This window comes from Olea europaea, chromosome 11 (assembly GCF_002742605.1).
Source record: "Olea europaea var. sylvestris chromosome 11, O_europaea_v1, whole genome shotgun sequence".
In the NCBI taxonomy this organism is placed as follows: domain Eukaryota; kingdom Viridiplantae; phylum Streptophyta; class Magnoliopsida; order Lamiales; family Oleaceae; genus Olea; species Olea europaea.
The window spans coordinates 23,954,821-23,967,397 of NC_036247.1; the positions used below are offsets into that span (position 1 = coordinate 23,954,821).

Sequence of the window (12,577 nt, forward strand, 5' to 3'; positions counted from 1 at the left end):
TGCACCACTAAGGGCAATCCATATGTATCGTATTTACGCATCGACCCCCTGGGCCTCGAGTGCGACCTGGTGAACACATGTACGGTGTTTTCGTAGCATCTCCGGCCCCATGGATAGTTGTTGAACGCATCGATGTCGTCAACAACTTGCAAATGAAAAATGTCGATGACGGTCTTCTTGTGATGACACCTCATCACACTCTCAAGGATTACTGTATTGTCAAAAAAATTAAAGAATATAAATATTATTTAAATAAATTGAAAAAAAATCAAAGATTTTCATAAAAGAACAATAAAAGGAACAAAATAAACTGTTAATTTCGAACAATATTATGTATTCAATTATTAAATTATATAAGAAAAGGCAATTATAAAAATTAAATAATTAAATAAAATAATTATTATTTGAAAAATATATTTACAAACAAAAAATTTCAAATTAAATACATTTTCGAAAAATGTAAAGACTATTTTATTACTTAAATAAATTTGAAAAAATAAATTAAAGATTATTTCATTAAAAAAAAAAAGGAACAACACAAAATTTTTAATTTTAGAATATTTCAATTATTAAATTATAGAAAAGACAAATATAAAAATTAAATAAATAATTACTTTACATTTTCAAAGAATGTAAAGACTATTTATATTATTTAAATAAATTTGAAAAAATAAATTAAAGATTATTTCATAAAAAAAAGGAACAACACAAAATTGTTAATTTTAGAATATTTCAATTATTAAATTATATAAAAGACAAATATAAAAATTAAATAAATAATTACTTTACATTTTCAAAAAATGTAAAGACTATTTATATTATTTAAATATATTTGAAAAAATAAATTAAAGATTATTTCATAAAAAAAGGAACAACACAAAATTGTTAATTTTAGAATATTTCAATTATTAAATTATATAAAAGACAAATAAAAAATTAAATAAATAATTACTTTACATTTTCAAAAAATGTAAAGACTATTTATATTATTTAAATAAATTTGAAAAAATAAATTAAAGATTATTTCATAAAAAAAAGGAACAACACAAAATTGTTAATTTTAGAATATTTCAATTATTAAATTATATAAAAGACAAATATAAAAATTAAATAAATAATTACTTTATATTTTCAAAAAATGAAAAGACTATTTATATTATTTAAATAAATTTGAAAAATAAATTAAAGATTATTTCGTAAAAACAAAAAAAATAAGGAACGACAAAAAATTGTTAATTTTAGAATATTTCAATTATTAAATTATATGAAAGACAAATATAAAAATTAAATAAATAATTACTTTACCTTTTTTTAAAATGAAAAGACTATTCATATTATTTAAATAAATTTAAAAAAATAAATCAAAAATAATTTCATAAAAAAAATGGAACAGCACAAAATTGTTAATTTTAGAATATTTCATTTATTAAATTATATAAAAGACAATTATAAAAATTAATGAATAATTAATTTACATTTTCAAAAAATGACACTATTTATATTATTTAAATAAATTTGAAAAAAATAAATTAAAGATTATTTCATAAAAAAAAAAAGAATCAACATTGTTAATTTTACAATATTTTAATTATTATATTATATTGACAATGATAAAAATTAAATAAATAAATAACATAATTACTATTTAATCAAATAAAAAATTTAATTAATTACAAAAATTATAAAAAACAAATATTAAATATATATATTTTTTTGCAAAATAAAGAAGACTCTTAAAAAATCGGCCCAGACAAGTCATGGGTCGACTGTTAACAGTCGACCAAGACTGTTAACAGTCCGAGTTAACAGTGGGGTAAACCGACTGTTAACAGTCGGTTAAGCCGGAAATCGCTATTGCCGGCGACAGAGCTCCAAAAATTGCAAAAAATCCACATTTTTTTCACTCCCAGCATGTCCACAATCTAACTATTCATGCTCATGGATCTAATTAAACCAAATAATGTAAGGAAAATGCTAAATTTACTTATTCAATAAATTTTCTACTGAAACAAAAAGTCATCATGAAAACTAACCGGTTATTTTATTTTCGGTGTAGATGAAGGTCGTTAACTGCGACATTGGTGTAGTTGCCGGTGGTTGATCGGTCAAATTTCTGGCGACTGTGCGTCGGTTTCTTTGTTGTCGGTTGGTTAGACAGAATTTTTCAAACAGTCTAAAAGGTAAAATCGCCTTTTACTGTGAAGTTTTTTTTTAACTTAATTTGTTTTTTCTTTAATTCATTTAATGGGTCAAAGACCAATGTCAAATTTTGCTACAAGCCATTTTCGTGTATTTCCTCCACGACTCCTCTCCATTAAAAAGAGAACCCACGGCTGCTCCTTTGCTTTGAGCTTGAACCCGTGCATTTGCTTTTTATTTTCAGCCATGTTCTTCCTTCTTCGTAAAGCTTTCGTCCATTCCCTTCGTGGAACCCCTAGTAGGCTGTTTGGATTTGGTCTTTGGGTCCAATTTATGGTGTTGCCTTTTGTCGATATTGGCTTATGATCTGAGCCCTTAATTTACACCATCATAGCCTCACATATTAGAGATTTCATTTGTCAGTTTGGGTTCCTCAGTTTCCTATCAATTACTCTCTATTTCTGGTTTTAACTTTGTATTCTCTTGGTGATTTTGCGAGGTTAATGGACTGCAACTTGGTATTAGAGCCTTGCGTGTGCAAAAACAGGGAGGAAAAAACTGATAGTGAAGGAAGCTGTGTAAAATCTGTCGAAAATCAACCAACCCACACCTGCAATTGAGTTTTGGACCAAACCAGACGCCTGTAGAGCAAATAAAGACAACCTTTCGGCTCCAGATGACGAGGCAAAGCTCCGTGGTCGGCAAGCGTGGTACGTGGAGTAGCAAGTGCGATGGCACGTGGAGCCCTCACATAGTGACGGTGGTGTTACATGCGGACATGAGCGGTGGAGTCTCGCAGGGATTCTTGAAGATTGATTATACCTGGCAGGTTTGCGGACTACTAAGCGTGTGTTTTTTGGAACCATGGTGAAGGTTTGTTCAGTTTTTTTTATAGCCAAGGAGTGAAGATTTAAATAAATACCTCGTCTTCATAATTTGGTAGCTGAATTGTAAAGATAGACTAAAAACCATTAATAAATCACTTGGAAGACAACCCACTTGTTAGTGTAACCTAATTGCTATTATTTAAAGAATCCATCTGTCTTTTGCATACAGTACACATTACACAAGACTCATCTATGTTGAAAAGAGTACCCATGGACATGGCTGCTCCTTTGTTTTGTGCTTGAACCTGTGCCTCTGCTTCCTATTTTCGGCCCTATTTTTCCTTCTTCGTGAAACGTTCGTCCATCCCCTTCTTGGAACCCTTAGTGGGTTGTTTGGATTTGGTCTCTGGGTCCATTTTGTGGTGTTGCCTTTCGTGGAGATTGGCTTATGGTTTGAGCCCCCTAATTTACACCACCATAGCCACGCATACTGTAGATTTCATAACTATGGGTTTTATTTGTGATTATGCAAGGTTAAATTACTAAAGATCAACTCGGATTGTGAAGAACTGAGGAAGTATGCAGCATTTGCCTTAGGATTGGCGGATTGTGATGTCCCTTTGCCTTTCATGATAGATAGTACGTGCTGAATTTGTAAAATAGAGAGCCCACTCGTCACTGATTGAATTTCTTGCTGTTGTTGGGCTTCTTGACTGGACCTGGTTGGTGCATGTTTTAGGTGTCTTGGTGGATATCCATTCATCTTCAATTATGTGTCTTGGACTCAAAATTTATTTTATTACTTGTTAACAAATCGTGCACTTGCGGTGATTTTAAAGTAAAATATGTTTTTGTGAGAGTTTTGCTACAAAAGCAGGGAACGGGGACCTAGATTAAATCTAGGTGTAATATATCAACATCTGGTTGGCCAATTTTTTATTTTTTAAAAGTACCTCCTCAGGTGCTGTCACGGAGCACCTGAATTTAAACCGTGTTTCCATTCCCTGTCAAAGTACCTTTATACTTTTCGTGAACAATGAAAAAGTAAACTTATGCAACATCAGGCAACAGATTCATCAATAGGATCTATCCTCGTATAGCATTATAGGACTGAGTCCCATGAGAAATTGCATCAATATGCATCTATTATTGTCCGTGCCACAAAAGCAAATAGTGTCGTTACAGGAGCCCAGGTCATCCTACAGTTTTTAAGCCTTTTATAGTATGCCACAACAGTAACGTAACCTTGAGAAAGACAAGTAATGTCCCTCTCAATCTGAAAAATATGCAGGGCATTTCTTTGAGAAAAATGGCTAAGAATGTCTTTCCAAATCTCTTTGGCATGGTTGAAAAAATAACACTATCTGCAATATAGGTGTGAGCAAATTGAGAATCCATGATCGAACTACGACGTCGCTGCATCTTTTCCATGATGCATGGTCTTCTAGGTTGGTTGTGGAAGATGGCCCTGTGGTGGTCTCATTTATGAAACCCAATTTGGATTTGGCATTCGAAAAGTTGACCATTGTTCTGATACCATATAGGAGGGCGGAAAGCTAGATTATAGTGCCCTTCTATGATACCATAAAAAGAAGCCGAAAATATTGCTTTGAATAACATTCATTAAATCCGACAATATATATACACACACACACAAGTACTTTCCTATAATTGTGCTAGTCTATTTGTCCAATGAATATTGGGATATTACTGACTTTTGTAGCAGGTTGGGTGATGGCTAATACTGATGGAGCAGCCCATGGAAACCCTGATCAAGCTGGATGTGCTGATTTGTTTTACAACTACAGGGGGCTCGTGAAAGGTTTCTTTGCAGTCCCTCTCGATAATTTTGTGGACTTTCGAAGCTGAACTGGATGTGATACATGCGGTTCAAATAGCATGGAAAATAATTGGCATTAATTATGGCTGATTCGATCACTGTGGCTCATCTCATGACAATACCGTTATGAGATGACGCTCCGCTGTACAAATAGCATTTTTCATTTAATTATCATTTAACATAGATTTTGTTCATTATTTCTCCCGCACCTCAAGAATATTTTTTATACGGCTTATTGTTTCTTTTATTATTAAGACTTGGGAGAGTAAATAATGAGAGTGCTACGAAGATGCAAACTTAGTTGGGATGTTCCTGTACACTTTCTCAGCCCTATAACAGACAAATTTATTGAGGAAAAAAAATGTTTAAAAAAATTCAACGGCTACAAAAAAAATTAAAATTAAATTAAATTGATTAACATTTTCAGAATTGTACAATGCTCTATAAAGTTAAAATTTTTTTGGAATTGTATAGAAGTCATCATCAAAAATGCATTGGAAAATTTAAGTTGAAATTATTAAAGAATCTGATTTCAAACGCGCCCACCTCTAATGATAAGATAAAATACTAGAGTTTATTATTTCTTATATGTAGTTGATTAAGTTATTTCTTGACACAAATTAAGGTTTTGGATAATTTCAAAAGTATGAAAATATTTTTGGTTTTTTATTTGACTTAAAAACTTTGAAATTGTAGATGATAATTGTTTTGAGTGTTGATGTGATAAGCTTGGAAAAAATGAAAAAAGAACTTAAGCATGACAAGGATTTTGATATTGATGATCTAAGTTATTTTCTGAGCTGTAAATTATTAGAAATTATTTGTCAAAAGACACAAAAAAAGGTGAATGAAGTTTTAAATTATATAAAAATGATTGACAATTTTCAAAATATTTTGATAGGTTGTAAATATTACTCACTGTATCATTTACACTTGCATTCACCTATACACTTGCGTCCATCGAGAGGAGCTTATCAATGTTGAAGTTGATATAGTTCTAGTTTTGATCAAAAGACTGATCATTTGTCTATTGAAAAAGAAATTCTAAAACAGATTGATTGTAATAGTATAATTATTGGTTTTCAATCAAAAATTCTAAATGAGTAAATTCAATCTTGACATTTGAAATTTTTATATTATTATTTTTGTAATTTTGAATATTTTTTATTAATAAAAGCTAGTATTTTTATTATTTTATATATTTTTACATATGTTTAGGTGCCCCTTATTTCAAGTTAACTTTAAAGCACCCAAATCTCAAAGTCAACCCTAACTGTATGGAACATTCAACAAATTTATGTCTATGAAAGAGCGTTTAAGGCGTGGTGCGATATCCAAGCGGCTAGTTTTGGACCTCTACTCATATATTTTGAAGAGGAGAGCGACTACAAAAGTAATCATAAGGTAAGAAAATATTTTTGCATGATGGCTAAGAAGCATGATGATTTCACGGTAACTATAGAGTAAAAATTCTCTTTTTGATCGACTTCTAATCGATTTAGACTAGTTAAAATTTACATTTATCTCTTTAATGGATTAGAGGACGGGGTTCTATGCCCTTTCCAAATTTTCATATTTTCTTCTTCATTTTTGCGAGGGTTTTATAAATAATCTACAAATACTGTGGTTCACTAAAAAATAAAAATAAGGTTTTCATTTATTAAATATAAAAGGTAGAAAGTTGCCATTTGAAAGGCCCAAACAAAAGGAAGATAAAAAAAAAATTGATAACACTAATTTTACGCTTCACTGCTCCTTAGCCTTCTTCGCAGCATTCAACATAACAGTTCAAATGAAATACGACCACATTAATTTTACGCTTCACTGCTTCTTAGCCTTCTTCGCAGAGCCATGCTCTTCTTCATCTTCTGGAGCTTGTCTCTTCAATGTGATTCTCTTCTTGTCCAAGAAATTCATTAGCCATATAGTAGAAGTTTTTGGAAATCTTGTCAAATAGCCATTAACGTAATCTACATAAAAAAGGCCAAATCTAACACTGTATCCAGCAGCCCATTCAAAAGTATCAAACATTGACCATATAAAGTAAGCCTTCACGTCCACACCTTCTCTGTAAATGAAAGAAAAAATCACAAAATTTTTTTTTTTTTTTTAACAAAATAGCTAAATAATTTCATAATTTGCTTTGAGATCTAATGCATAATTATTAGAATGATGACTTACTCCATTGCTTTCTTAATATAAAAGAGATGGTCCTGGTGAAATTTAATCCTTGTCTCATCAAATCGAGCATCTGACACTGTTAGGGCCGTATTGTTTACTTCATCCACCCCTACACAAGTTAAGTCATCCAATAAAACACATTAAAAGGGGTAAATATTACAAAACATTTATTAATTTACTAAAGAAAAAGGCCAATAAACATGCTATAAATTTACCGTTCTCCGTTATGTATATAATAGGATTATTATATGTTTTCTTTATATAAACCAACAGCTTGTAAATCCCGTTTGGAACAATAGACAACCAACTTGAACCGGCCTGACATCAACAAAAAATGATAATGTTCTATAAGATTCAGAATAAAGGCATAGTAGTTTAATCCATTGTTGCAATCACGGTGTAGTTTAATAAGCATACCTGTGGGCCAATAGGCGTCCCATCACGGTCACCTAGAAAGAATTGAGATAGTGAGCGCTATGTGATAAGATTAATTTATAGCTATACATGAATGAGGTCCATATACTTACTGGATAATGCGACATCCTGATCATTTGAGTAACTTATTGCTGCACCACTTTGTCTAGGTGAATTGCTAGCATAAATGCTTGTGTAATAATTTATGCCCAGAAAATCATAAGTCCCTTTCACAAACTTAGCTTGTTCTTGTGAAACTGTAAATTTGACAATATAATTTATTCTTGATAAATCACAGAAAGCCCAATAAAGAGTGGAAGTAAAAAACATAAATTGTGAAAGTAGTGCAGCCGGAAAGCAAGAGAAAGAAGAAGATAAATTCAATCTCGTACATTTACATAGTATATCGAGATGGATTAAGGAAGTACGATTAAATATAACAGAATGGAATAAAACAAGAATGATCGCAGCCTCATCATGAAGTGAAGAAATCAAGTATATTGGCTTCTTGTGAAAACATAAATGAGTAAAGCTGCTTACCATCCCAAAATAAAATCGAGGGCCCTTGAAGCAGCCTCTTTATCAGCTTTGCTGTTAGTAAGTGGCTCATACCATTGAGCAACATTTGTTATTCCTATCTTGCCTCCTTGATGTGCCTACACATACGTGCTTGCATGAAATACAGATACCAAATATCTGGATTTTTATATGAACTTTCTTTCATGATATTAAAATTATATGGCAAATGTCACCTGATATCTTTTCCTGTAGATATCTACCGCTTTTGCATGAGAAAGGATCATATTGTGTGCCACAATATATGGTTCTGTGCCTGGATTTCCACTGGGGCAAGGAGTTGGAGCCTTAAGTTCACATCTATGAGGAGGGATAGCCTTTACAGGCTCTGCTGAAGTTGGGCCACGACCAGGTGCAAAAGTACCTGTTGCATATCCTTGAATAGCCATGGACGATGGTTCATTCAAAGTGATCCAATACTTCACCCGATCACCGAATTCCCAAAAGCAAAGCTCGGCAAAGTCACCAAAATCTTTCCTATTAAATATTCAGCAAATTTTTTCAATATATACATATATGATTCATGGTGTTCTTCAGGAAAAAAAATTAGGATCATATTTAATTTGTATACAAGAGCTTTACTTGATAATACAAATTTCTCAATGGCTTCTAGTTTCCAGAGGAATTAAATATCTTAACTTCCGTTGAATTTACAATGTTTTCTAATAAATACTCTATTCAAATATCGAAAGAAAAGGTTCCTCGTTAGAAAGATTCGGTTACTTACACAATTCGAGGGCTCAAGAAGCCACCGTACTCTTCTTCCAAATATTGGGGAACATCCCAGTGGAAGATAGTTACACAGGGTTCAATGCCTACACAAAGTAAATGTAAGAATCATATAGGTAACGTTTTTATCTTTTTTAATAAAAAAAAACTGTTAAAAGGAAACAAAGAAAACATTGTATTGGAGTCTAATTAACCTTCGGCCAAGAGCAAGTTTATAAGATCATTATAGTACTTGATTCCTTCTTGGTTTATCCCAGCAGATAAGTTTCCCCCTAAAATACCAATAAAGAAAAAATGAAATTAAATAAAACTTCATCCAATATTTTAATTTTCAACAAATTATGCACAAATTGATTATACAGATATCTATACCTGGCAATACTCTGGACCATGCAATTGAAAATCTGTAAGAGTCTAAACCCACTTTCTTTAACAAAGCCACATCTTCCTACAACATTACAGAAAATAAATAAATATGGTTCTACTACCTAGAATATTTTCTCTAAGTTATCCTTAAAATTGTGCAATAAAAAATGAAATTAGTGAATTACCTTCCACCTGTTATATTGATCAATTGCTACACACCCATTAGCTCCACCCTGAATTCTACCTGCCACTCCAATAAACTTGTTCAGAAATTGACATGTAATTCACATAAGTGTATATAATTATAAACATAAATTTGTGTATATGTATGCATGTACGAAGACGGGGAGAGAAGAGACCAGGTGTTTGCATTGTGAAGACATCCCAGATGCTTTGACTTTTTCCTCCTGCTGCCCAAGCACCTTCAACCTGAATTACATTGCAAAGAAAAAATCAACCAAAATAATAATAATAAAAACAAAGCATGTTTTTTTTCTCTTTTTTGAGTAAATATAAAAAGCATTTAAATAAATACACTTGTGGCCAGGATGATTAATTGATTTGCTGAGCTTTGTAAAAAGGATTTTTATGTTTGTACACCGAGCTTGTCTCACCCTCACAAGAGAAGGCTTGCGTCCAATAAAACAATCTTGGGTCCCCCTCTTGTGACGGGAATTGTAGACAGCTCGGTATACATGTAGCATAATTCTTGTAAAAATTACACAGATATAAACCTGATAAGCAGATGTTGCCGAACCAAAGATAAAATCTGAGGGAAAATCAGAGCGCTTTATCTTGTTTCCACCCTCTAGACTGCCGCTGGAAAAATCCATAAGTGCAGTTGCATCGTTGCCACTGTTCATCTTGAGGCTATTTTGTTCGTTCGTTGCTAGTGAAGGAAACTCTATTTGACGTAGTGTAATTTTAAACTTGAGTGCTTTAAGAGCGGTATAGCTTATATGCATTGGCAACAAACTGAATCAGGTATTTATAGATCTCTCAATTTGACCAAGTAAAAGAAGGCATGCATAAGTTAATATCAACACGAATTCTGAAAATTCAAACTTTGGTTCTAATTTCTATTCTTTGACGGTGACCAATCACCTAATTTTTTTAATCTTAATTTTCCTTTTGTTGACCAGACTTGTACATTTTAGTCTTTTTTTTTTTTTAAATTCTTTCCATTTTATTTATTTATCGTTTTTTTTTTCATTTTTTCCCCTAAATAAAACTAAGAAAACAATGATAAACGGGATACACATTTTTTATTTGCACTTAACTGTCAGATTTTATTTCTTGTAATTATGTTTACTGTTCCGAAAATCAAGCAAGTATATTGTATTATGGACAAGTAAATAAGCAATGAGTCCATTACAGTGCTATGATGATTATGTAATTAGCTTTAAAAATAACTAAGCAAATATATATATATATATATATATATAGATATTTATATAAATATAGTAGTATTAATATAAGAAATACCTAAAAAAGTGATAAAAAACAAACAACGAATATTTAACAATGTTTAGAGAAAATTATTCGACTCCGCAGCCGGATTCCACTTTATTTCTTCAATCCTAAAGATTGACGAAAACATGGATTATACTAAATTATTTAATAATAGGTCACAATTACACAAAAGTACTTTCAAATTCGATGATCGTTAACATAAAGATTACGCAAAACATGAATATATCTCTGTTCCTTACCAAAAACGTGAAAAATTTATATTTTGAACCATTATCCTTTGGCTTCCTTGGCAGCCACAATCACCCAATGATTTGATATTTTGTTGGTTGCAGTCCAACTTTCCTAGTCTATTCTTGAAATTTCTCACGTAATCATTAGCTTGCATCTTGTACATATTATCAATGGCTTTAGCAATGGGCCCAAAAGTGTCCTCATTAACCCTTCATCACCTGACCCACCACCACAACATTCTCGGACGCCGATTTTCCAAACTAGCTTTGGGTCACCACCTTAAATTTTCAATCTTATTCTATTCAATTTTTTTATTCTGCTTATGACTGTGGATCGCCAGATTAGCCTCCCTATACCACTTATATCCACAAATTACATGAGGGAAAAGGTTTGAAAAATTTTAGCGCTTGTAATTGTGTCTTTCTTGAGAGAAATATTAATAACAACAGCAACAACCATATTGAATTAAATTGAATTCTATTAATACAATAATTAGTTTTTATTTTTAAATTGTCCTCTCGTCCAAACTATTTGTATATATACATATATATATATATATAATTTTTTTTTTAAGTAGCAATACACATCACTTTAACAAAAAACAAGCAATAGGTACAACGTCATTAGGAGAATTGTATACGGAATAAAAAAGAAGTCAATCCTCAATTTTTTATTAGACTCGAACTCTGCAATTATTAAAATTACATTCCCTAGTTATTATTATTTTTATTTTTTTTTAAATCTCATCATTGAAGAGCTACAAGTAACAAAACGAGAATAAAAAATACAGTTGGACAAATAGATTTCCAGTCATACTCTATTTAAATGTTTAAAATATGTCTTCGATTGAGGATCGCCAAATCAGCCTCCCAATTCCACTTATCCCCACAATGGGTGAGAAAAAACGTGCCAAATATGGAATAAAATGGTTTGACGACAAAACATTTATACTAAGGAATGATTATAAAACAGGATACATCTTTTGCATTTGCATTTAATTGTCAGATTTTATTTCTTGTAATTATGTCTACCATTCCTTGAAATCAAACAAGTATAAGGTATCGCGGACAAGTAAACAAGTGATGAGTCCATTATCATCCTACGATGATTATGTGATCACCTTTTAAAATAACTAAGTCAAACTTTAACCAAACAAACATAAATTTGATTTTTCTAGGGCGTTTAATTAAATCATGCTAAAATGTCTAAAAGAAAGCAATTAACAAATTGTTGACAATGTTTAGAGAAAATTCAAATACATAATGATACTAGTAGTCCGACTCTACAATTGTCTTCCACTTTGTTTCTCAAGTCCTCAAGACTGACCAAAACATGGTTAATTAAAAATTGATTAAGCTAAAATATCTAACAATCATTCACAATTACGTAAAAGCTTTCAAGTTCAATGAATATGCAAAATATGAATATATCTATGTCCCTTATCCAACTTTATGATAGTTGTCAAAACATGCAAACTTTATATTTAACCTTTAAAAATCATTTGACATTCTTTGGCAGCCACCAATCACCCAATGATTTCACATTTCGTTGGTTGCAATCCAACTTTACGTAGTGGACATGAAGATATTTCTTAGTAAATTCTTGAAATTTCTCATGTAATCAATCGGTTGTGTATCCTGTACATCTTATCAATGGTGGCCTTTACGATGGGCCAAAAGGTGTCCTTATTAACCTTCATCACCTGACCCACCACCACAACATTCTCGGACGCCGATTTTCCAAACTAGCTTTGGGTCACCACCTTAAATTTTCAATCTTATTCTATTTAATTTTTTAATTC

At 31.5% G+C, this 12,577-nt stretch overlaps 1 protein-coding gene across 2 annotated transcripts in view; it reads right to left on the reverse strand.

Moving 5' to 3' along the window:
- LOC111403821 (raucaffricine-O-beta-D-glucosidase-like) overlaps positions 1-10,043 on the reverse strand; it is a 74,560-nt gene extending 64,517 nt beyond the window's left edge. The window contains exons 1-8 of one of the 2 annotated variants that reach the window (XM_023032444.1): positions 9,807-10,042; positions 9,432-9,501; positions 9,258-9,316; positions 9,079-9,154; positions 8,901-8,978; positions 8,705-8,792; positions 8,154-8,454; positions 7,942-8,057 (exon numbers count right to left, since the gene is read on the reverse strand). In XM_023032444.1, coding sequence (XP_022888212.1) covers positions 7,942-8,057; positions 8,154-8,454; positions 8,705-8,792; positions 8,901-8,978; positions 9,079-9,154; positions 9,258-9,316; positions 9,432-9,501; positions 9,807-10,037 — 1,019 coding nt within the window. In that variant the 5' untranslated portion in view covers positions 10,038-10,042. Of the gene's footprint in view, positions 1-7,941; positions 8,058-8,153; positions 8,455-8,704; positions 8,793-8,900; positions 8,979-9,078; positions 9,155-9,257; positions 9,317-9,431; positions 9,502-9,806 lie in introns of both variants that reach the window. The other variant, XM_023032445.1, reaches the window with a different exon arrangement.
- Between the last annotated feature and the right edge of the window lie 2,534 nt (positions 10,044-12,577).